The following is a 26,337-nucleotide window of genomic DNA, read 5'->3' as shown; positions in this document are numbered from 1 at the left end:
TTTAAGCCAACAAATATAACTCTAGTTGTAACTGGTGTTCACCACTGTGTGACCAAATGCACAAAAAAGCAGGATGAGGATGAAAGATTTGAAATCCTTATCCGGTAGAAATCATGCATACTCTTTTTTTTTTGTTTCCATCTCCGTTCAACTCTTATCGTAATGTGAAAAGTGCACTCAACTTTCTGATGTGCTGGTGACAAGTCGAAGCAGCTTAGAGAATTATCAAGAATACAATAAGACACAGACAGACGGACAGAACTACCAACCGCAGAGGGACTTAGTTCTACTTGCTTTAGCATCCTCTGTGTGTGTGTGTGTGTGTGTGTGTGTGTGTGTGTGTGTGTGTGTGTGTGTGTGTGTGTGTGTGTGTGTGTGTGTGTGTGTGTGTGTGTGTGTGTGTGTGTGTGTGTATGTGTGAGTGTGTTTGTGTGCGTGTGTGTTCGTGAGTTCCTCTCTGGTCTTATGTCTCTTTCTCTGTGTGCTTCTGTCTCTCCCTCTCCCTCCCCCAGCAGCCCTACCTTCTCTTTCCACTCTCTTTCTCTCTTCACTTCTCTACTTCCTTGCCTAGCGGTAGTCCTGGATTAGTTCCATTGCCTGGTTATCTAGTGTTGGCCTATTTTTCTCAGAAAAGTACAGTTTTTACTCTGCAGTTACTGGGGGTAGTCTAAGTTTGTGTGGGTGTATGTGTGTCTCTCTGTGTGTGTATGTGTTCACAAGATGTTATCTATATGTGTGTTTTGTATCGAGAGTTGTGAAGATTTCTTTTTTTAAGTGTTATTTATTAGCATTATCTAAACTCCATTGGGCTTCATTGTTACTCGGACAATACTTGTTTGAGTCTGTTCTGACTGTGCTTCTGCCCAATCTATATAAACATCTCAACTAGCAGCAGTAGCCAGGAACCTTTGTGTGGCTCTAATATTACCCGTTGTTTTATTTTTCAAATTACACACATCCATCTATCTAACAGACATAATTTATAAAATTATGTTTGGTTGATGAAAATGCCTATGCATGCACGTTTTTGCTTTAGCAATACAACAGCCCTACATCTTTAAGAGCTGCTTTGAGGTTGACCATCTTAACATTTACCTAAGAAATATCCATATTGATTTATTTATTCTTCTTGATTTTTTGGGATCAGCCACATTACATAAGAGGTCAGGCACAACAATAATGAAGATGAACCCAGGAGGGACCAGGAAAAACCTCATATACACCTTGTGGTTTGAGCAGATCCAGTGTCTGGACAGGTGTATTGGTTAGTGACTAGCATTGACTAATGTTTGCTGCATGCTCTTCACCATTAAATGACTAATTGCTGGTTGCATGTTCACGTATTCCTTCGAGCTGAGTTTGTGCTGGTCTATGACAAATATAACCACTGGCACCGGTAGAAGAAGAGGCTACAGATGAGGACAAACGTGTCCTGTAGCTGCTAACGGTCCAAAAAAAAACATTATTTAATTAGTATGCATTTTAGTCTTGGCCTCATCTCATGGTCTAAATGCCATTTCAGTTACTTTTTTCAGCATTATGAGAGTGGAATACCACAGTGAAAAGACCACTTATATGATCCAAAGGAATATATTGTGTATTACTGTTGATTAGAATGTAATACTTAATTTGCATTTTCAAAACATCTATTCACATCTTAAACAGATCCTTGACTTATACTTTGAGAATTAGGAAAAGTAATCCCTCAACTCAAACTCGACTGATATGTTGAGTTTTAGTTTAGTACATTACAGCAGTACAGCTCTGCCCCTGCTCTTATTCAGATTACCATGAGAGTAAATCTATCTATATCTATAAATCCTATAATCCAATAATCCCATTATATTTGTGCATACTGCAATCACAGTTTGCCTTAAAACCAAGTGTAGCAATGTAATACTAGAAAGTGAAGAAAGAAGGTGTCTGGGAGTAAACTATAAGGAGGAAGACCAATGGCACAAACAGAGTCACATTATTAAGAGCTCTGGTCTTCAAGATGTGATGAGGACCACTTCAATGCATGTAAGGAGTTTCTACATAATAGCAGTGGTTTGGAAGAAGATAGCAGAGGTTATGAAGTATTGGGATAGATTAGTCTATCTTGCCCATAATGTCATTGAAAGAGTTATTTTTCGCTGCAAACTTTTGTCATTTCCATACTGCCTGTGAAGTGATTTAGCAGGACACTAATGTAAGAAAAAAAAAACAGCCCTCATTCCGTGTGTTTTGCGGTCTAGGTTAGTCAAATTAGGTGGGTCTTATTAGGACAATATTCCTATTCTTTCCTTAAGTTTCCCCAAACAATGTTGCCTTGCTAAGCCGCATGCTTCGGGACTATCAGCTGTAGTATTAAGGCAAGTGTGTGTGTGTGTTGCTGATATTAGCAGTTTCACAGTGTTATAAGGGTGCATCCATGGATTTGTTTTTATAGCTAAAGCTTTACTGTCAGCATATGATAAAGCTTATGATAAAAGCATAAGCTAAATGAATGTAATATGATGTAATTTATTCAACTTTTTCTTAATTGCTCTGATTAAATACAGCGATACTTAGTGCCATAATTGCTGTACTCCATAATCAACTGTGTCAATTAACGCAGGTGTATGGTTGCACATGCATACACAATACATAAGCGTGTGTAGCATACAGTACTTTTGATTGAACATGCAGCTTCTTTTTCAATACATGCACATGACACAGTCATGCCTGTGTACACACAGTTAACACACTGGTTCATATCTTCATTTAGAGAGAATTAAGACAGAAATAATAATATGTGATGCTTATTTTCACCCATATACAGTTCATTAGATAAACCTGACTAAACCTGATGCAATGCAGTACAAAAGCTAAACCTGTTTCAACATTCATATGGGCACCTGAACCCATCTTCTGAACCCATCAATCTGATCTTGGCCCCAGCAGAGTTGCTTAATAGTCTTGCCACAGTGGTCTGTGTTATCAGTCTTCAACGGTGTCCTGGCATCCAGCAATTATACTTGCCCATCGCACTCAACCTCGTTTGGCTTTTTTTTTAAGAAATAAAAGTAATATATTTTCTTTTTTGCAAATCAGCTGCCACGTCCATCAAAGAAAAAACTCTGTTATTTGTAAAAAAAAAACAACGCGTGTTAGCAATACATATATTATCAATACATATAGTATTGGATGATGGACGCTACAATCATGAACTGAAAATAAAAGTGTCTGCTCGGCACAGAGTCGCAGCCCAGAGTAGCAGGAGTCAGATTTCACGGAAGGGACGAGAGAGAGTTGGCAAACAAGACGATGGCAAAGACTCTTGTGTCAAAGCAAAAAGTAAAAGCGCCTATTTGGCAAAATCTCTTACTGAAACCTTATACTAAAACCTCAGGGTAATTGTGCATTTGAGAAAACTGAGAAAATGTTTGGCAACAACATAGACATCCAAGTTAGATGAAATACACAGATGTGGGTTTTTAGTGTACATGTATTTGAGCCAATGGAGGCCTGAGGTTGAAGTTTGTGAACTTCTAAGGAACTGATTAATTTGCTTTGGTGTAGGTCACTGAGAGTAAAATAGCTCCCTACATCAAATAAGTAACACTTAACTTGATCCAAATGCAGTTTGAAAAACCACTTCTGCAAACGCCTCATGTGCAGCAGCTGAAGTGGATACATGGTGAGCTGCTGAAACAAGACCCGCAGGGTACATGAGAGTAAGAATGTCAATGGTTTGCACCGCTGTACCCTCTGACCTGACTCCATAACGGCTCTCCGTCTGGCTCTGAGAAACTTGAAGTATGACAAATTCCAGAGCACTTAAAGTAAAACATCTATTCTATCTTTAGTAGAAGGGAAGACTGGTTCAAGTTTGGGTCAGAATCAAGAGGGGTCCTAAAATTATACTGTAAATGGCAACAAATTCTGTGAATGAAATAACAAAATACGTTGTTTGTCCATGTCTCTAGAACAGCAGAAAGGTTTTCCGATCCGATGCCCCATCGGCATTCCAATATCATTCTGTAGTGCCTTTTCAAAACTATAACAAATCGGTGTTGAAAAATGTATCTTCTTTATGATGTGTCGATGCTATGGTTAATGGTGCAAGATTCCAAAATGGGAGCATTTGTATTACTTTTTCAACGGCTCTCAACATGAAGGCAAGCTGGTGGCTCATAGCTAACTATGCTATCAGTGCTAACAGTGCAAACTACTGAGAAAGTGCTGACAGAGCTAACAGTGTTTACCTCAGGGGGAACCAGAAGATGGGTGCGCTTCGGGGCAGACAAAGATAAGGTCGGAGTTATCAGCTGTAACCCCCGTATAAGAGCAGTACAGAGCAGCGGCGGTGAGCTTGCCAGAGGAGCAAGCTCTCATGCACGAACATAGCTTTAAAGAAAACATAGACGGCCTGGTAATGTCAACATAACAAGGAGAAGATTGGATATCAACCCACAAAGAGGGAGAGCGACTTCATTCTCTGCACAGGTAGACATATCTTCACCATGTCTTTACATAGCAAATAGTTGTTTGCTGCTATATTAATGTTCAGAATGTTAAATTCAGCTCCTTTACTTGGTTTGGTTAGGTTAAGGCATGTGGATTAGAATTTGGTACAGATCATGTAGAGGATAAAATAATAACGTTGAAAAGGTTAGGGGAACATCGTGATTTGGGTGAAAATGACTAATTTGCTTTAGCCAGGGGAGTCTCGTCATGGTTACGATGATAAACACATAATTTAGGCTCTGGAACGATCTTGTTCATACATAATAACAACAAAGAGTGGAGGTTGGAAATGATAAGCAAACAGCTTTCTACTTGGTTAAGGTGTGATGTTTCGATGACAGCTGATGTCAGCCTCATTTCCATACTCAAATGCCTGACAGTCCGACCTAATAACCAGCAGAATTAGAGGAATCATCCGATACAGTTATCTTTGTAATTTACCGCCACCCTACCAATCAACGGGGCTGGGGATTGTAGGAAAAAGGTCAACATCAGCCAGCAATTCCCAACACAGAAAATGAAAGATTAAACATTTTTAACCTCTGACAATAAAACGTCTCAACATCATACAAAAGAGTTCAGCAGCAGGAGACAACATTCCTTTTAATCACCACATCCCCGTCTGACATATCACATCTTTCCCATAGACACCTGGATGTGACAAATTCTTAACTGTAGAGGATTTAAAAAGCCTTAAGACAGTGAATATGACAAACTGTACAAGTTGTCTACCCCTAAGCATGTGTTAGAAAGAAAACTGATCAGATTATGATTCGAGGACACTTTAAACAAGCCAGACATTAAATCAGAGACAGCCAATACACCGGTAACTCTGCAATAAATTGTATGATCAAGGGAGAGGAGACTATCATGAAAGTGGCCATCCCTCAATAACCTGTAGGCTTGAGTGATTGCTGTTTTACTTTTCTTGTTCAATGATGAAAAAAGCATTAAACATACTAAGGGACTTTCAAATTACTATGTGCTTCATCAATATGGACAGTGTGTGCCAAACATCCATCCATCCATCATCTGTTACCGTTTATCCTGTTCAGGGTAGCGGGGGGGCTATCCCAGCTAACATTGGGCGAAGGCAAACTGTGACTGTAAGGTAATGCGGACTTTGAAAAAACTGCTGTGCCTTTCTTGTACACTATTCGACACTGAGAAAGAGCAGGCTGTGGTTCCTATATGAGAGCAGCTTTTCAATTTCATAAATAAATGTTTTTACACTGTTGACATCTGTCGTCAGAGTGAGTGGGATGAAGCAGAGTTACCGCTGCTGACGCATAGCTGGGGCTGGTAAGAAGAGGCCGGGTAAGCCCTTCTTCTATATATGAGATTGCAGCATTCCCCACCCACAAGGTCTGAGGGCAGTTGGAGGGGCGGCTGTAAGAGAAAGATATATCCTGCCTCTTCTGTGCTCCTCGTTGTGAACAAAGAGAGAGCAGTCAGCTCCTCTTGGCTCCATCCCACTGTTCATGTGGGCAGGCTGATGGGTTCATATCAGTAAGTCTTGCACCATTCAACCAGATGCTGAGAAGAGAGGAGGAGAGTGTTTTAGGTCAACCAGCTGACCACTGCCCTCGTGGAGCTCAGACAGAGAAAAAAGGTAGCAGCAGGATAATTGGAATCAGCTCTTACATTTATGTAAAAACACAAGTTACACTCTAATAAGCAAAGGGGGGGTGGTGATAGCTACCGACACTGGAGCTGGAGGAAGCCTTACAATCCTGGCTGAAGCATTGTCCACAGTGACACACACCAGGGAGGTCCTGAGGGCACAAAAGAAGGCCGACCAGTGGTCACATTTCAGCACTATGCTGCCTGTCCTCAGCCATGTCCTCACCATCCAGAGAAGTGCTTACATCAACAGAGGAGCCAAGCTGAGTAGAGAATGGGACCACAACTCCTAGCTTAGTCACTTCCTCCAAATGACATTGGGAATAGGTTCACTTTTAGCGCTCACTGACAGCACTGACAGCCAGAAGCTCTAGAAGAAACTAATGCACCACTCCTCTACAGAACTTGTACCTTTGAGGGCTTGCAGCGGACAGAACAGTTTAAATACACCTGGTATGCTTGGGTGGCCAGCCGATAATGTGGGTGCCAAATATTTCCAGGGCTAATTAACACCTGTGACAAAGCCGCCAAGCTGGCAAACGGTTGCAGCTGCCACCACACATTTATCAACCTTTTTTATAAAAAATCATTGATAAATTGTCCTGAAATAAGCAGCAATCAAATCTTAAGAGTTCTGCCCCAGCCCACTCTGCATTCAACATTTCAAGACTTCCTACATGAACACAGAGGTGGATATTTGGTGTATTTGCTTGTATCTGCTATTAGGTCATGCTGCAGGAGTTACTTAAACAGCAAAAAGCAAAAAAACAACACTGATTTATCAAGAGGAAATCCAAGAACACATTCTAGTGCTTCATGGAGCTGGAAGGAGCAGTCAGCAGCAGGTGATCTGAGAATGGCCCAAAGAGCCAGGCAACGGTGAGTCACTGGTACACTTCACTTTCCTGTTGTCATGCCCAATCTGTAGTTCTGGAGAGCACAGGACATTTATGTTGTAGCTCTCGTTTTACCTCATGTAGGGCCTGCAGTCAGCACACTTTTGAGGCATGCGTCAGGCCAGCAACTTCAAACACATGCAATCAGTAAAGGGTAGGGATGGGACCATATAGGATCATATTGCAAATCACCCTAAAAGACTCTTAGTTGATCGTGGAGATTTTTGGAAAATAATTGCAAATATCGTCATGAGGGACTTGAAAATGCTGTCTAGCTTGTTATCTTGGTAGAGAGGTGAAAATAAAGGTTGATTTAAAGTTATTTATGCAGCTTAATTTGACTAGTGTTTGTAAACAAAGCATTAAAAGTTACCTGTCCTCCTGGAGAGAGAGAAAAAGAGAGAAAGAGAGAGAGCGAGAGAGAGATGGTCGAGCGACCTATAGAGTGTATGAAGAGAGCGTACAGTGTTAGCGATAACAAGGCAGTGAATCAAAGAAATAAAACATCATTTTCTGATCGTTTCACTGCAGTTATCTTCTAAAGCACAAATAATCGTGACCCACACCTCCTCACAACCCTGACAAAGGTGCAGCATTGCGGTACTTTGCTGCGCTGTGTTGTGGCCTCTCTGCTCTGCCTCTATGTTTGTGTCTCACCCCCGCTCTGGGTCAAAAAGACAAACAGACCTGCAGTCCTTTATACAGACAGAGAGCAGAGAGAGAGAGAGATGGAGACAGCAATGTGACCTGTTCACTACAGTTTGATAAAATCACGACCTCACCTACGCACTGTTATTGGCGGGGGGCTTCACACCCACTCCCCAAAGCCGACGCCAAAATGAACACAGCACAAAATATGAAGGAAAGAGAAAATAATGGCAGGTCTCTGTAGATACTGACACTGCAACAAACTTTTAGTTGATTAGAAGTGATGATTCAGAGGGATTATTTTTGTATCAGTCTATACAGTGTTTTAATAAAATACGGGAATTATCTTGTAAGAAAGAACAGAATCATGTTGCCAAGGATGATCATGACCTGAAATTTTCATATCGTCCCATGCCTAGTAGGGGGTCCAAGGACTTTTAAAGCTATCTTTGTTATGCTGTTCTAGGGTAGAAAATCAAGTAGACTTCTTGTAGAACAAAAGAAGGTGGAAAGCTTATCCAAGAAATCCAGGTGAGAAGATAAACTTATTTGTAAGAGAATCTTTATGTTATAAGTTAGTTTAGTTTAACCTAACTGCATGGCTTATCTTAACCTGATCACAGCAGATGCAGAGAGTTGAATAAGGATGGATTTTGACAAATAAAAAGCAGAAAAGGGAGAAAGAAAAGGAAAAAGAAGATGGAGAAAAAGCGGCGAATGATGATTTAATTAAAAAAAGAGGTATAGAAAAATCAATTGCGGTTTATACTATATTGGGGAATTTCAATTTTGTTTTCATATTTCAGATATTGTATCACTTTCTTTTCATATAACAGAAATATTCTGACTTGACTTTTTGAAAGACATTTTGGAAATAAACATTGTAAAGGACCAGTTCAGTGAAGAATAACATAAGCCCAAACAAAGCTTATTGACCCTAATGGCTTGCTGTGGATCTAAAGAACAAGCAAAACGTTGAATGATGCAGGTGAGATAAAACTCCCCAAAAAGAGTATGGCAAGTGACAAACTTGCCTAAATATGGCAAGTGACAAACATCATGTTGAACAGGTCAGGGTGGTTATTCAGAGTTGAGTTTTGAGATTTAATTTCATATGTATTCATATATCAAAGTAACTGTTCAATGTCAAGAGACAAAGGACGGTTGTGTGCCACAAACTAATGTTATTCATCACAACTAATCTGAAACACTTGAGAATGTGAATTTTCGACATTTTTATAATCTAAATACACTGACTTTTATAAAGTATGTAAATATGACTAATAAAAAAAGTACATGGTTCAATTATGAATATAGAGTTAACTTCAATACAGAGTTTTAAGCTGGAACACTGGACTTACCTCTATATTGATCTAGCTCACATAATTATCTTGATAAATAATTGTCTTTACTGCAGCCTTGACTTTGAAAAAGGAGCAAACTAGAGACAGAAACCTGATGCACAAAAAGAAGGCATACTTGCTGTAAGGGTCCACACAAAACCACCACTAAGCAGTCTTCACTATTTTTCTCCAGCCAGTGAAAAATAAAATAATTCTACTCAAACACTGACACATAATACAGCTACATCACATTTTCATAGAAAAACCCACCATTATCCATAACTGCACCACCAACCTCAAACACTACTTGTTGCATTCCCAGCTCATCCCTCCTACACAAAAGCCAAGGACTATGAATAAGCTTTGCACAGTTTGCCAGCTCTGTAGATGCTGTTCGATCTGCCCTTTTTGAAATATTACAGTCCTACAACCCACCAAATACTGGTGCTGCAAATTCTTCAATGACTTCAAATTTCCCTACGCATTTTTGTTGATAAACAGAGAAAATATGAGAATTAAATATTTAAATTACACACTAAAGAGTGAGATTCGTTTATCCGAATACTGGCAATGTTGCCATATTCAACTTCCAAGTAAAAATAAAAACTGCAGATTAAAAATTACAGTTATGCATACTTAGTGTTTAAGTCTCAATTAAGGTCAACTTTTTGTATAAAACAAAAAAAAAAGATTAATTTCCAGCTTCAGAAATGAATAAATGGTTTGTGACAATTATTAATATATATATTATATATATATATATTATATATATATATTTGTATATTTGTCATATATAAATTACTTCTGCAGAAGGACAACAGACTGTACCTCCCTTAACATAACCTATTAAAATACTGTTTCAGTCGTACAGTTAGCTTGACATTGCAGTGGAATAAAAAAAAAGGAGCATATTGTAGTATGAATCTGAAAACAATGGTAAAAGATGTGTTCTGTATGGGTAATGTCTTGATGTCAAAAAGAGTTTTCAAGCATCCAAATGTTCTGTAGCATACTAGTTAGCAGCTGTTATTAATGCTGTCAATGTTTTGGAATTTGTAAACCAATCCTGAATTGTAAAATGTGTTTTTTCCCCCTGCCACATATACAGATTATGGTATAGGCTTTACTTTATCTACTTTCTTTTCTGCTCTTCCTCATTGTTCTTATGTCATTTACTTCTCTTCCATATGATCACCTACCTTAACAGCCATAACCTGAGAAAGAGATCTCAGTTAGAAACGCACAACCGGTATTGCATGTAATATAGAAACCCATTTCTGTTCTGCCATTGCTCCATCTTCAGATTAATCTTTTACAAAGAAGGTAAGTCTTTACCAATTTTGAGCCTTTTCATTTTATTTGCCATAGCCCTTAGGAGGCCTTTATTTCTTCCCACTGTTCTGTAGTACATAAGTAAAATGGAACAAGCCCGGCATGCTGGTTCACAGGCCCACATGGTTTATCTAAAGCCCCTGTAGCCTAAATTAAACTGTTGAACTTGCCTTGATAAGCTCAAGGCCATGTAGCTAAGACATTTAGTTAATTTCTGTTGGAGATAAGACTAAATATTCCATTTTACACATTAAAATAAAACATCCTCTAACATTATACTCCATTAGTGATAGCCATACTTCTGACAAAAACAGGCTAATAGGAAGAATCCAGGTGACGCTTTGCAAGGCTTCAATCAAATAAAGAAGTAACAACATAGTTTAAGTGTTTTGCCCTAATATTACGGGACTTTGATTTACCTATTATGGGACTACACTATACCGTGTTCTCAACTAATACACACAATATTGCATTGTTTACATTATGGCAGAGGAGAACTTTGTAAGAGGCCATGTCAATGCTTTGGAATGTAGAATTTTAACACATTATTCAATATCAAACTCAACTGGTGCCTTTTCTGACCTATGAACTTTCTATATCATGATAAAATGCACAAATCAAATTGTTGTTAAAGCTATATTCCATTGGATGTGTTACAGATTAAGGTTTTAGAAGTCAAGAAAACAAACAAACCTTCCAACCAGTTGCTATGTCAAAGTTCACGGTTTGTTGAATCTCAATTTATTCGTCAAACTTCTTTGGTCACCAGGAAAAAGAGCAAACCATGCACAAAAACTGGTGTCCTTTTTTTAAACCAATTATGCAATGTGACAGAAAAAAAACCTCAAATGATCACTGACACTTTCAGTACTTTGACTTCATTGTCACTGTGTCATTTCGCAACTAGGGAAAAATAAGCGTTCAAAGAAATATGTTGGGGTCCAAATGTCAAGTTTCTGTTCAGAGAAGGTAGATGAGTAATGCTGGAGAAGAGGGCAAGCTACACTCAAACTGTGACAGTCAGAGCGGTTTGAAGAGAAAGAGGGAAGACAGAAAGACAGATGAGCAGGAGAGAAGATCACCCTGTGAATGAAAGAAGAATTTCTAACCTCATTTTTAAGTTGCCAGGCGACGGTTGTCCATCGTAAACTGATACAATATCAAAGTCTTCCTCCAGAGCCAGCGTGACGAAGGTTAGCTGGATCCGGTTCCTCTCCCCTGTGATTATCAGCCATGTACAGTTGGCGTAGTTGGGATAGCCGTGGGGGAAACCCGGCGACTCTATGCTGCCATTCAGTCCTTGGACTACACCACCACATGATTCAGCTGGAAGAGAGAGATGAGACAAAATCAGATTAGAATATTAGGATCTCAAATCTGCCTCTTGCATCACATAATATCATTTAGGCTGGATGTAAAACCATGCTTTGCATTCCTGCCTTGCATACTTCAGATTTCAAAGAGAGAGCCATTTGAGTCTGTAGATGACAGGTAATTGGATGTTTTACCTTATATCCTCCAAAATCTTTACAATTAATAGAATGGGTTGTGTTTTATACAATTCATTGAGCACAGCTTAAATGCACTATGTGCCAAGCGAAGTGTTACTACAGTAACAAGCCCCTCTCCTCATATGCAACTCCAACACAATGCACCACATGCCTCACAGCCTCGCATGACACTAGAGCATATGTCATGTGACGCCTTTATGCAGTGCCTGAATATGAGTACATATAGTTCTGTATATATTTAGATGTCTGGCTGTAACCATTATTCCTTACAATGTAAGTGCTGCGATCTACTGATCCCTGACCAGAAATAACCTCCAATGACACATAAACATACACAGAATACTGTATGTTGTTGTTTTTGTTTTAACAGCTTATGTACCATGTGATCAAATTGCTCACTCATTAAATTCCCAAGACAAAAAACCCAACAGGCTTTAAATCATGCAGGCATAAGACCTGGTACGACCCTCCCATTAAACATTGAGTTTACATGTATATATATTTAACAATAATTCCATAGGCCTGCACAAGCCCCAATGCATGCATACAAGCTAAGCCAGCTCATATGCAGTTACTAGTGTTTTAGGAGCAAAACACACTGTAGAAAAATCATGTTCTTCAAGAACGTAAAAAAAAATGAAAGGAATGTACATTTTCAACATTTCTGGAAATGCTGCATATCACACTATAGAGGTTATATGTTCCAGTTTATCACACAGGATATTAATTTGCCTTCAAAATATGCAGCTAAATTATGCAACTAAAAACGACTTATTTAAACCTGTTTTAAAGTTAGAGAAACCTCATTGTTATTGGAGAAAAATGTCTCTGCTGACACTAGTATGAGGTGGAATATGATCCGATGTAGAGGGCAAGTGTTTATTCTCTCTTCTACCATCTTTACTTTTATCTCTGCTATTTGTGCAGTATGTCGACACTCAACATTTCCGCTGGGTGTCAGTTGCTGTTGCATACTTGTATTTGCATGGATGGCTTATTAACAGGAGACATAGTTGCATAGTTGCATACGCAGAAGAAAATAATATATACAGCTGGCTACTGTAGGTTTGGCATGAAAAGCTTTTAACTGTCAGTGTTCAGTGAGAGAAAACCATAAAGTAAATTAATAATAAAGCAGCTCTTAAAGCTGCCAAAAGATAGGCTTATGTGTAACAAATCTGGTTAAAGCTATACATGTAACTGGCAACTGCAACATGGCAGAGGAAGAACTCAACAAAAGCAGACCAAAACCTAAAGTAAGATGAGTGAGAAGGCAATCACTAGCTAGAGTAAGACCATGTTTTAAAGAGGCCTTTAAAAGCTAACCAATCTGGCTTTAATAGAAAAAAAATGATGTGCAAAATTGGAGACAAAAAGTATTGTATGGGAAAAAAACATTACAGTACCACATGTAAAAGTCAGAACAGCAAACTAAATATTAATAATAAAAAAGAGGTAAGGTACAACCTTACTCAACCCTCTGTGTATCCACTCCTCTACTCAGTTACAAACTCTCCTTTGCACTTCTCCCCTTCATCTTTCATCTTCTGCTACTCTCCTGTCAAGAAAAACTTAATAAAACGATAGTTTACTCCTGAAGTTACTCCAATATACAAGGCACAATGTGTGTGTGTGTGTGTGTGTGTGTGTGTGTGTGTGTGTGTGTGTGTGTGTGTGTGTGTGTGTGTGTGTGTGTGTGTGTGTGTGTGTGTGTGTGTGTGTGTGTGTGTGTGTGTGTGTGTGTGTGTGTGTGTGTGTGTGTGTGTGTGTGTGTGTGTGTGTGTGTGTGAGACAGTGTGTGTGGCCCACATGAAAGCCAGCAGTAATTGTTTCTCAGATAGCAATGGCTATTGATTTATTCACCTTATATCATTGTGAACACATCTTGTTCAAGCACACACAAACACATAAAGAAATGTGTCCCACGCGCAAGACAACTATCTACAAGGTCACAATCTAGTCAAGCAAATGCTAAGTAAATATTCATCCATCGGATTTTGTGGTTGTCTTTTCCAATCAAAATTAGATCAAAACATCTGCATTGTGCACATACCATATGTTCTTGTTTGTCTGAAGTAACACAAAACACACAAACACATGTAAATACCTATACACAGGCCCCAATGGACAGGCTGGGAAGAACAGAGACGTGCATATGTACATGTTCTCACACACACACGCACACACACACACACAAACACACACACACACACACACACACACACACACACACACACACGCACACACACAAACGCACACACACAAACACACACACACACACACACCAAGACACAAATGCACGCACACACACAAAAACTTCAAACCATCTGGAGTGTCCAGATTAATTTCAGATTGTTCTCAACCATCTTTCCAACCCAATTCACCTCTCCCCTTCAGTCGTCTTTGTGTGAGACTCCAGTTGTCTCTCTCTCTGTCTGTGGTCTCTTCCGATGCCAGATTCCCCTCTGCCCCCTTTGAGCAGATGGGATAAGTAGAACTCAGCAGATACTTGCATCGAGCTGAATGCCATATTGTAGCACCACACTTGGGGCATTTCAGAAAAAGTTATTTGTCTTTGTTGATGTAACATTGTGTCCCCCCCGGGTTTTTCATGCTAAGATTTTGTTGGTTAATTGTAAGTTTTTCTGATAGAGACTGTCCAGTAACTGACAACCATATGGTCAGTTCTTCCAACAGCTGTCCATGTGAGCGAGACAAGAAACACTTACTCGTTGTAAGAAATGACATAAGAGAGAAAGAGGCTATAGCTCCACCAGGGACTCTGTGAGGCTGTACTTTAGCAGAGTGGTGTTTTGACCTACATGCTTACGTCAGTGAGCTAACATGCTCACAGTGACAATGATAACGTGCTGATGGTAAGCAGGTTTAACCATGTTTATCATCTTAATTTGGTGTGTTGGCATACTAACAAGCACAGTGCTTGATCATGAAAGAAGGTACTGGAGAAAAAAAAAATTGTAACTAGATAAAACACTTGACTAAGGGAATTTAACTTCAACAATTATTTTACAATTCCTCCTGAGGGGGACGTTAATGATGTACCACACATTTTACTCAACACCATAAATATCAACCTTAAAGTTTAATAGCATTAGTGCCTGTACAAAGTTTCATTACAATCCATCTAATAGCTGTTGAGATATTTGAGTCTTGACCAAGTATAAGACCCACTGACCAACCACCCTCCATGGCCATTACTAGAGCTGGGTTGGCTTAAATAGTTATACTAAATATTGGTTCCAGTAATACAAATGACTTCTGGAAACTATTTTGCAGGGGCAAACTGTTGATGGAGGCCATCTATTAGACAGCTAACAGCTGATTAGTGGCACCTCCATGATAAAAAAATCTTAAAAAACAAAATACTGTTTCCATCTGCCTGATTCAATACATCTACTGTTTATTGATTTCATTATCAGAACTTACCAACTAAGTTAAGGTTGAAATTTATTCTGCAATCAAAAATGGAGACAATTAAACAATAAACTACTCATATATTCAAGAAGATGAAGGGCAATTACTCCATAGAAAAACAATACAACATAATCATACAACAAAGATTTATGGATGAGCCAAATGGCCCCTCAACATTTAGTTGAATGTTAAAGGAAATAGAGAAAAAAACGACATTATTAGAGTATGAATGTAAATTACAGATGCTGTCCCTTCCCTGATCCTGCCCCTTAAGCGCTGACTTGCCAATCATAGTTTAGCATCGGCCAGCTCCGACCAGGGTCCGACAATTATCCGGCTGTGCTCCATAGACTCTAATAAAGTATAATGAATGCAACATATATATGAGGACAAACCCGGCTTTACAGGAACAGTGTTGATCCTAAACCTCATTGTCTTCTGTCTCGATTTATATTTTTCAAACACATATTGTAGACCCTTTTGTCTGCTTTGAATTTCCTTTTTTCTTTTCCGAAAAATGGATAATTTTATTCAGGGAGTGTAGTAAGTGACCGTTTGGGCTCCATGGAAGCTCCGACAGCTTGACTGAGTAACATCCGGGAGGGGGCTTAGGGGATGGTCAATTATGCTGTGTATTCTTAAGTAGTACGTTAAATAGCAGCCCCAGAAACATGCTTTGTCACGTACACAAATACTGACACAGACACACACGTACTGACAGTCTTCATTAAAACACAGGGCTAAAACCTAGAGGTATGCTTCGTTTGATTTATATCCCAAAGGCTTTGAGGCTTTTCCTCTGTTATTTATGTTCACTAGTAATTCAATTGTACATGCAGGTCTGCAGGGCTGCACACTGATACTGTCATGAGGCATGTCCCAGGTTAAAATATGGGTGGCTACTTGAGTATTTTTCCATATTTAACAAGTATTCTCTCGAGCTGCATGGCACATGTTAACATTAAAATCGAAGCAACTCGATTCTTTGCATTTTGCACTTTTACAAGAGAGAGATGTCAGATATTTTTTCTATTTTCTATTGCAGAAAAAACAACTATTTCTCAATAATTTTTGCACAACAACCCAAACAAAGTCTGCATTGTTAAGTAATAATTGGATCCGTGCACAGATCTACATAACAATCAGACAGATTGTAAAATTTTAGGTGTTGAGAGGCGGCAGAGAGGTGGAGCGCTCTAGTAGGACCTGACCACAAGGTCCCTGGCTCATAAATCATATTCTGGCCTCCTCTTTCCACGGCACGCTGGGCCACAAATCACATGCATCTTTCTAAGTTACGCCGTGTAGAACTATCGACTGCAGTGATTCAATACTGGCTATAAAAAAAGTGGAGAAGAGAGGAAAAAAGAGGAGAGGAGAAGAAAAGAGAAGAGAGGAGAACAATGTCTATTTTTGCTGGTATCCTTGTTGTCTTTCCTACCTTTTCTCTTGTACCACCCCTCCTTTTTTTAATCATCTCTGTGTCAGAATCATTGTGTCTCTTCCACATTATGTTTGTTCATCTCTCCATCTACCCTGTTCATTCTTGCTGTCTTTATAACACCAGCATTATCACCATCTCTGTACTTAGCGTGCATCTCTTCCTCCCTCGTTCTCTTCCTCCCTGCAGCTTCATTCTTCTCTATCTCTTCCCCCAGCTCTCTGTCACCACCTCCCTCCTCCCTTCCTCATGCCCGGCTATCTCATGCCTTCGTCCCTCTCGCTTCCCCTCTTTCGCCACAATTATCTCTGTATTAGTATCATCGCATCTCTCTCTAAGTGTCATTACATTGCTTCCTGGCTTTATCACTATTATAATCACTATGTCATATTGTCTCTCTCCTGGTGTCATTATATCTATCTCTCTGTGTTTCCTCTCTTATCCTGCTAGAGTGTTAGGTTGTTTTCATTCCACCCACTCACCTCCTATATTTATCACACGAAGAACAAATAGCGCAACCTCTCTCTGTCTGTCTTTCTCGCTATCGCCATTTCTCGCGCTCTCTGTCAGCCCACTGTCAAACAGTTTAAGTAAATGGGACTGCCGTTAGATTCAAGCATTCAGGCCATTTAGGTGGTGCTCAGTGGAGATAAAAGCAGGTCTCCGGAAAAAAACATGAAAGTCCATCTATGCAGTTAACTACACTGGAATCTGTTTTGAAAAGACGTTGTGTTCTCCTGTGAAAGCAATTACTCTTAACACTTATTCATCAGTTTGGATTTTTTACAGCCATCATGACGTTCATTCTGAATTGATAATAAAAAATCCTTTAAAATGCAAAACTTGTGGTCTGTTTGATTACTTTTTGGGACTGAGGTGACACTGTTCAAAGTTTGCTTTTGCTAACAAGCAAACAAAAGTGTGAAAATTAATTAAAAAGCAAACTTGCAAACTAATAAACACTGAACAAGCGGTCTTGAAAATTCTACTGAGCTCCTCGTTACACGTCAATAAGTTGATCAAAGAGCTTATTTGTCAAACACAAGATTAATATACTTGTCAGGTGTAAATTAGATGCACATTAAAATGAGAAAAAAAATGTAATTTCAATCCATACTGAAGGTGATGAGTGAAACGAATTCTGAGGCAAAAGACAGGACATGCCAAGTCACCAGTCACCATAACAACCATGGAATGGAGCAGAGACATGTATCAAAACCCATGTGACACACACACACACACACACACACACACACACACACACACACACACACACACACACACACACACACACACACACACACACACACACACACACACACACACACACACACACACAAAGATGGAGAATTACGGAGAGACACACAGGGAGAATCAAGGCTACATCCAGAGTAAATCCCAAACATTGTCAGCAAGGAATATGGGTTGCTGTCTGAAGATAGCAGAGATAGGTAGGATGGATGGTGTGTTCATGGGTGTGCGCGTGTGTGTGTGTGTTTTGTCTGTACTGTAATCGAGCAAGAGAGAGACATGATCAAAGATAGAAGGAGACCAAAATAAGGACAAAGTGAGAGAGGTGCACGGGAGAGAATTGCATTGGATTGCATGTGTACTTGTATGTGTACGTGTGTGGGTCCGTGTGTTTATTGTAAAGTATTATCTTCATTTTTCATCATTCTCGCTTTGAAAAACATTGACTTTGTGAGGGAAGCCACCACTCTGCGTCTGTAATCAATCATCCTTTAACCTACAACTCAATAGCTTATGTTCTGAATAGATGATTCAAGGGATTCAAATCAAAACGAAGCTGTGGAATCAAATACTAAACAAAATTAAGGAAAACAATAATTTAAGAATGTCTTACTACAGGCCTTGCATCTCCCTGTGAAAGCTGTGCAGCTACACACAAAACATCTTTCAAAATGTTTTACAAATCATGATTGATATATTTTTCAGTACAGATATTACTGTCTCTGCAGACATGGTTGCTCACAGGCTGAAATTCTGTCATTCCATTATTTGTATTTGCTTCAACAGTCTCAGGATGGCAGCCCATCCTTGTTTGTTTGGGGGTTTGGGAGCTGCTGTCAGTCCGGTGATGCCAGAGCACTGGGGGCAGTTTTATGAAGTGATGGCTAATGCAGAGCAGAACAAAACGACAGCTCATTACTTAATGCGTCGCTACAGTCAAGAAATACAAGTAGGAGTCTTGTGGATTGGTCATTTTAGGGTTTAAAATAACATGACTGGCTGCCATATCTGAGACAGGGAAGTGAGTGTGACATACAATGCTTTCTTTTCTACACTGCACAGCAGTCCAAACAGAGTTTCACTGCTCCATATCTTCTATTTCCTAAAGTGTTTGTACGTCAATTTTTATTGGTCAATACAACCGCCATGTCACTTTTAATAGGTCCCATTTAAAGTATCGCAGCATGACGTTACCATTGAGTATGAATAGTTTTGCAAGTCCCCATTTTATGGGGTCTTTGAAGGTTCTCTATGCGATATTCAAAGCATTAATATAGTATCAAAACACTATTGGCTACAGTGGAGTAATGGCTACCTGAGCAGAGAATGAACTCGCTCTCCCTCTCTGTGTTGTAATCTAAGCTTCTCTGTGCTTTGTTTACGTAGCTGGGCGGTCCATGCGTGCCAGCCCACGGCCACCGCTCTGCAGTGCACTCATACGGTGGCGCCATGGAAGCGTGACACCTACCCTTCAGTTCCCTTTACCAGGTAAACGCTGTGAACTTTGTCAGCACTGTTGCTATTAACTGCACTGTTGCCATTGTTTGCACAGGTAGCACTGTTAGCACCGTAAGCTGTGAGCCACTGGCTCAGCCGTCCCCATGTTGAGAGTTGTGTGGAGGCAATAAATATGCTCTGAATTTTAAATTGAGCACCTTTACACCTGCAACCTTGGATATTTAGGGTACTTGGGGTAAGTGGTGACTGCTGTAAAGACAACACAGACGTATGATGAACTTGTCAGCAAATGGAACAACATTAGTTTACATTTGGAGTTTGGATGAAAGTAAGTCAAATATTCAGTACTCTTAGTTCTGTTTTTGGTACCAACCAACTCCTGAGGGAGATGTCTGTCTAAATGCTTTACCAGGAGTATCGGCTAGTTGCTAATTTTGTCTGTCTGCTGTTTGATGCTGAGAATAAAAGCTTCTTCATAAAAACAACTTTCCTGAGAGAGCAGTAAGAGTGAACCAAAACAGTAAAGTTGCATTGAGCTGAAAGGTGCTATAAAGCTTTGTAGCCAGTCAGGTGGTGATTTCCGGGTTCATCACTGCAACACTTGATTGATTGGTATTATAAAAATATTGAATATAGCTGCTTTAAACATTCCTAGCCTTAGAGGTCACTTATGTCAACGTAGCTATGACTTCTCACAAAAGGAAGGATCTGTGTCCTCCCCTTTACTGCAGTTTACTGCAGTTTAAACTGTCAAACTATTTAACTATTGAGTTTTTCTAGAAACCGTGCAGCGGTACTGCTGCCCATGAAGAGGATGCACACAGATATAAGCAGAGCCATCGAACTGGGGAAGGAGTGACAATGAAAATCACTGATGCCCCACACCCTTGCGAGCTATTGCTGAAAAAAGACAGAGTGTGCTCACTATTCAACTCACCCTTGGGATAAGCTTAGAGAGAAAAAAAAAAGCCTATGAATGCCTTTGCATTCTTGAAAAGTGAACCTATGAATGCGATACAGAGGGCAAAGTGTCAGCATACACACATACACACACACACACACATACATACATACATACATACATACATACATACATACATACATACATACATACATACATACATACATACATACATACATACATACATACATACATACATACATACATACATACATATTCAGGCAAAACACACATTAGGATATTCTCCGTTCAAGGCTAGATGGGAATATCAGTTCCGTGAACTCAGCATTCTGCTGAACGTGTGTCAAAACGGGTGCTGAGAGTAAGCATTGGTAAGCAATCTTCTGTATATATGTTTGTATGTTTGCGTGTGTGTGTGTGTGTGTGTGTGTGTGTGTGTGTGTGTGTGTGTGTGTGTGTGTGTGTGTGTGTGTGTGTGTGTGTGTGTGTGTGTGTGTGTGTGTGTGTGTGTGTGTGTGTGTGTGTGTGTGTGTGTGTGTGTGTGTGTGTGTGTGTGTGTGTGTAAGTGTGTGTATGGCCTTAGGTGTATTCCTTGTGTGTATATATGTGGTGAACTGTACAATTATGCTGAGAGTTTAAAATAAACTGTAGCTGCTGGTCAGGACTGGGTCACTCTTTCATTGCACATGCATGCTCACTCACACACACACACACACACACACACACACACATAAACAAACACACACTCACACACACACACACACACACACACACACACACACACACACACACACACATAAAACAAACACACACACACACACACACACACACACACACACACACACACACAGGCACACAGCACTTGAAAGTCCCACATTTTCCTTTGAATCTTTTTCCTCCATTAACTGCTTTGTGGCTTTCTCTCACATTCACCTCCTCCGTCTCTAATTTTCTCTCCTCCTCAATAAAGATATTTCTCCCTGACAGTGGAAATCAATTGCTTGTTTCATCTGACAACAATGCTGTTTTACTGCAAACAAATAACAAATGAAAGCGGTCCTGTACCCCAAATTCATACGAGAGTTAGCAGCGTTTGCCTTGTTTTTCTGTTTACTAAATAAAAACATCACCAATTTGCTACTATTTTCTTAATCTATAATCCATCATAGTTAAGGGCTTTATTATTTAAAGACATTTTATGTTTGCCTTTGCTTACAGTTAATCTGGCCCCAACAGGGAGAAATACAAGTCTACAGACACTTGTCACATTACAAACAATTTCACATCCTTTTTTATTTAATAAGAATATTTTAGCAGTTAGTAGAAAGACCAAGCAATTTCAAACTGGATCCGACAGCCTGAATCTTTAAAAAATCATAAAAACTGCATAATGAGAAGGTATATGGGAAGATTACATCAAAGGCCAAAGATGTTTTCTTTTAACACATTATGCAATGATGGATGTGGTTTTGATTGTGTATGTGTGTGTTCTTGCATATTTATCTGCAGGTGTGTGTGTTGTAGGTACCCACACATACAAGAGTAAAGATTCAGACACTGACTAGTTTTTTATGATTTATACTATTTATAAAATGTCTTCTTCTCTGCTTTCCCTGTTGCTCTCATGGCAACAACCATTATATGAGCATGCGTTTTTCAGTTAAGAATGTAGATTTTATATCTTTTGGTATTTATCATAATTACTTATAAACATTTAAGGTGAGGTTATTTTGACAGATAATTTAACCACAAGCTATTTCTACTTGTTAACCTCCTGTAGCTGTATAACATTTCAAACCTCATTTAGAGTAAACCATAAAATTGATGTATATTTTTCAGAGTAATCTATTCTTTTAAATCTAATAAAGATCTGGTAGCAGTCTTTTGTTAACTGAAGATATTGAATTTGATTTAAATTTGTTCACACATTTATTTGACACTAATCATGACTTTAGAGACATTGAATTTGGTGAGTTTTTTTTTTACTGTTACTTCCTCTATTCGTTAACCATTCTTTTCATCAAAGGGTTGTCAAGTAATAACTGAAAAATCCTTGAATTTTGATACAAAAAAACATATTCTCTAGGAAACTTCTATTTTAGCTTTATTTCTCTATTTTATTGTTGTATCGTCTATATTTTAGTCATCCAGTGCCACTGTCACGGTCCAGTTGACCAGGGACTTGACAAATATGAAATACTGTATAAACCTTTTCCCTCGAGAATATAGACATGCAAATAAAACTAGTAATATAAATTCATTTTGACCATTTTCTTATTTGCATATTTACCTGACGGACTTGCTTACCTCATATAAACTGAGTGTTTGTTGCATTGGTGCAAATGAGAAATGTTTTTCACATGGCTCGTTTGTTTAATTGCTTGAAAACATAATCAAGATCACTGCATTGTTTGTTATGAACACATTGTAATTATATTATAACTGCATTTCAAGATGTCGATGTATCAAGATGCATTATGAATCTGGCAAGTGAGAGTGGATTATGAGGCCATTACAGGTGATATGGGGTCTTTATTTAGCTTTGTACCACTTCATCAGCACATTAAAAGGCATAAACCTCCATAATTCATACAAAATTGGGCTGTTCTTACAACTTGCACAATTAAATATGGGTCATTGCTGATGGAAGCCTTCGGGACTAGGACATTTTTCTTTAAACTGATGAGTTATACACTGGGTGTTTTAAGAAAGAAATAATTTGGTGGAAATTATGCCTTCAAGCCAGGGCTGTTCTAAACCACAGCATGTAGTTTTTTTAAACTGATGGCCAGAGACGGGCTCAAGTAATTCAGTTGTAAATAATTAAGCTTCCTTTCTCTGGCAAAATTAATTGGGTTCTGTCAATTCTAGTATTCTCCTAATTAGTTACACCTGCAACGTTTCAGTATTTTACTGTTCTAAACAGAGTTTTACTGGAGGTTTAAAGGAGTTAGCAGGAGAAGGAAGTATATCTCTGTAAATTGACTTTGTCAGGGATTCTCTATATAGGTCTTCCGTCTTGTTTTTCCCTGTGCCTGTCTCTTGAGTTTATTAGTCCTTGAGGACTTTTGTGTCTCCTGTGTAAATGAGAGAGGGAGGGGCAACAGGTGAGGGAGATAAAGAGAGAGAGACAGATGATGGCCAATTGTGTGATACCTTTATGTGTTTCGCAGTGCACAGTTAACATGCATGTGCATCACACACACAAACTGGGCAGTATTACAGTTTTTGTCTGATGGCTGTGATTCCAACAATGTGCGTTTGTGGCCAACTGGCCACACAGCAAGCCTTGGTCTCTAAAGTGTATGTGTGTGTGTGCATACTAGATATGTTTAAGGCTGATGCATACAGAAAGAAGATCAGAAGAAAGATTTCTATAAATTACCTGCAATGTTTCATTCGCAGAGATATACAACAAAGAGAAATGCATGGAGAGAGAGGCATACATTAATACCCAAAATGAACAGAGAGGTAAAGAGTGCAAACGTGGGAGCAAAGGAAAGAGAGAGAGGCAGCTGAGCTCTTTGCATCTATATATTTGCCCTTGGGGCCCTTATACTCTATACACTGCAGCATGCTTTGTTATTCATCTGTGGGGACATTGATGTTTCACATGAGCTAGCAGGTTGTGGGAATATGAGAGAGAGAGACACACAGAGGAAAGAATATAACAGAGAGTGTATAAGTTAAAATGGTGATGGCACGGATGTGAGCAAAGAGACAGCAGGGTTAAAAGTGGAATAAGAAGAGAGAAACAGAGGCAGAGGGGTGATGGAGGTCAGCAGCAAGGACAGGTAGAGTTGAGTTAAAATACTGTAAATGGTACAGGGCCAGACAAAACAAGGGATGAGAAGGAGAGAAGGTGTAAGAGCTCAAGCACCCAAGAAAGGGAGAGAGGGAATATAAAGGAAAAAGAAGAGAAAGAAGGTCACAGCATGGCAATACTGAAAGGCACCATAATGTTCATTAGGTTATATTTCATCCTGGATTGCTTAGTTTTGTGGTTCTACAAGATTACTCAAAACCTTTGATGAACGCTATAGTAAAATACATTTCAAAAGAAAAAAGATGCTTTTGAAGGCCCTGAAATTTAATTTTTTTCTCTCTGTTTCTTGCACTGGGCTCCAACATGAACACAATATTTTATAAAAAGATGTGATTTTATACAAAAACTATTTTTTTCTGTATTTCTATTCTTTGTCCGTGCTTTTCTGAATGGTTTGAAATGGGCGAACCTCAGTTTGGGATAACGTGATGTCACACATTCCTGTGCACCAATCAGGGATGAGCAACATTTTAATCAAAACAGTTGTGTGCTTGTTTGCTTATTTGACCAGGCAACTGTCAATCAAATAGTATTAATCCACCCCCAATTGTTTAAAGTTATCTTTGATAGGGGACTTTAAATAGTGTACTTTCTTGCAATATAAATACACCATAAATAACAGTTTCAAAAGAAGTTCCTTGACATAGCCAAATATGCGCTAATATGTTGTTGAAATGTATAATATGTGTCACATTTAAGATGTTTGCAGACATGTCACGCTGGAGAAGATCACTAACAGCAATGTTGCACTGGTGCAGTGGGTGAATTTGCTTGCCATTGCTATTGCTATGATTTCCTGCCTGCATGAGCTTAACAATGTTTGAGCTTGCAGTGACATTAATATACCAACATTAGGGAGAGGGCACCACAGAGGAAGGAGTCAACACACATTAGATGGGTAAGTGTTGGCTGGTATCAAGTTGGGCCTGCTAAAACCACAGATTATGTCATGCATTGTTTTGTACATTGCATTGCACTGACTAAAGCACACCAAAAATGTGGTTACTGCAACAATTCACAAGGAGGGATGAATTATTCTTACCAGTATTTGACGTCTACAAGTGCTTGTATTATGGATGAGTCCTTTACAGTTGATGAAATTCTGTGGCTATCTGAAGGCAGCAATACGGGAATGTGCACTTCATCTGTAGCATATCATTTGAAGGATATTGCATATTTTTAAAGCAGCTCACATTCCTCATCCTTAAAAAAAAAAATTGCTGAACCAGTGCCAAAACTGATACACACTTGTTGCATATTTGGAATAATGTGTATTTGTGCTTTGAGACTCTGCACTTGCTGATAAAGCACATCAGTTTCCTCATGGGAGAGTTCAGGGCTCTTTTCTCCATTACAAAATGTCAGTGTGTGGCAGGAGCACAGCACACTGCTGTTAAATGGGATGAGAGGAGCTGATCTGATTGTTCATGATTGATAACGATAATTTATTCCTCCTAATCCAGCCTCTTTTACATTAGCGCTGCAGGTGCACTGCCGGAGCGCTACAACCTCTGGTCATGAAATTACCAAAAATCTGTCAGTCACGGCCAAGTGCACTAGTGCAGGAAATTTGACTCACAGAAATAGGGCCCTCTGAGGAAGTAGAAGGGGAGGTTGAAAGGAGGAGGAGAGGGAGTGAGAAATGGAATGAAAGTGGAACATGGAGAGAGAAGAGGGAGAAACTGTTGTCTCCTTTCAAAGGGAGAGGGGGAAAAGGGAGAAAGAGAGAGAACACAAAGAGTGAAACCCCCTTTCCCATCTCATAGGAAGAAATGAAAACTTGTGTCGTTACCAGGGAGGGTGCTTTTTTATTCTGGTGTTTCTATAGCAACAGTTTCTATGTGCTCATTTTACCGACCTGCAGAGTTATTATTATGCAATGTGTGAAAAAAGACACAAACGCCAGAAACAATATGATTATTAGCAATCAGGCAGAGACAGACGTCATTTGTTAACACACCGTACTGCATGCCTACAGCTCAGGCTGACACACATGCAGGATCAAGTGAACGCATACACTGGTGCATGGAACAGGGTTAATATGACATGACATGTTGCCTCCAGGGCTTCCTCAAAAACAGGGAGGTGAAAAAACTGATATTGAGAAAAATGGAATTCGCATTTTATTTGTGTGTGTAGCTCCCTGTTTCTTTCCTTTTC

At 39.3% G+C, this 26,337-nt stretch overlaps 1 protein-coding gene across 1 annotated transcript in view; it reads right to left on the bottom strand.

Moving 5' to 3' along the window:
* LOC129105835 (CUB and sushi domain-containing protein 1-like) overlaps positions 1-26,337 on the bottom strand; it is a 357,039-nt gene that overhangs the window by 254,627 nt on the left and 76,075 nt on the right. Inside the window, exon 2 of the mRNA XM_054617046.1 lies at positions 11,443-11,659. Within this exon, the coding sequence (XP_054473021.1) occupies positions 11,443-11,659 (217 nt within the window). The remainder of the gene's footprint in view (positions 1-11,442; positions 11,660-26,337) is intronic.

This window comes from Anoplopoma fimbria, chromosome 2, assembly GCF_027596085.1.
Source record: "Anoplopoma fimbria isolate UVic2021 breed Golden Eagle Sablefish chromosome 2, Afim_UVic_2022, whole genome shotgun sequence".
NCBI classification, from domain to species: domain Eukaryota; kingdom Metazoa; phylum Chordata; class Actinopteri; order Perciformes; family Anoplopomatidae; genus Anoplopoma; species Anoplopoma fimbria.
This window is presented reverse-complemented; position numbering and strand designations above follow the sequence as displayed.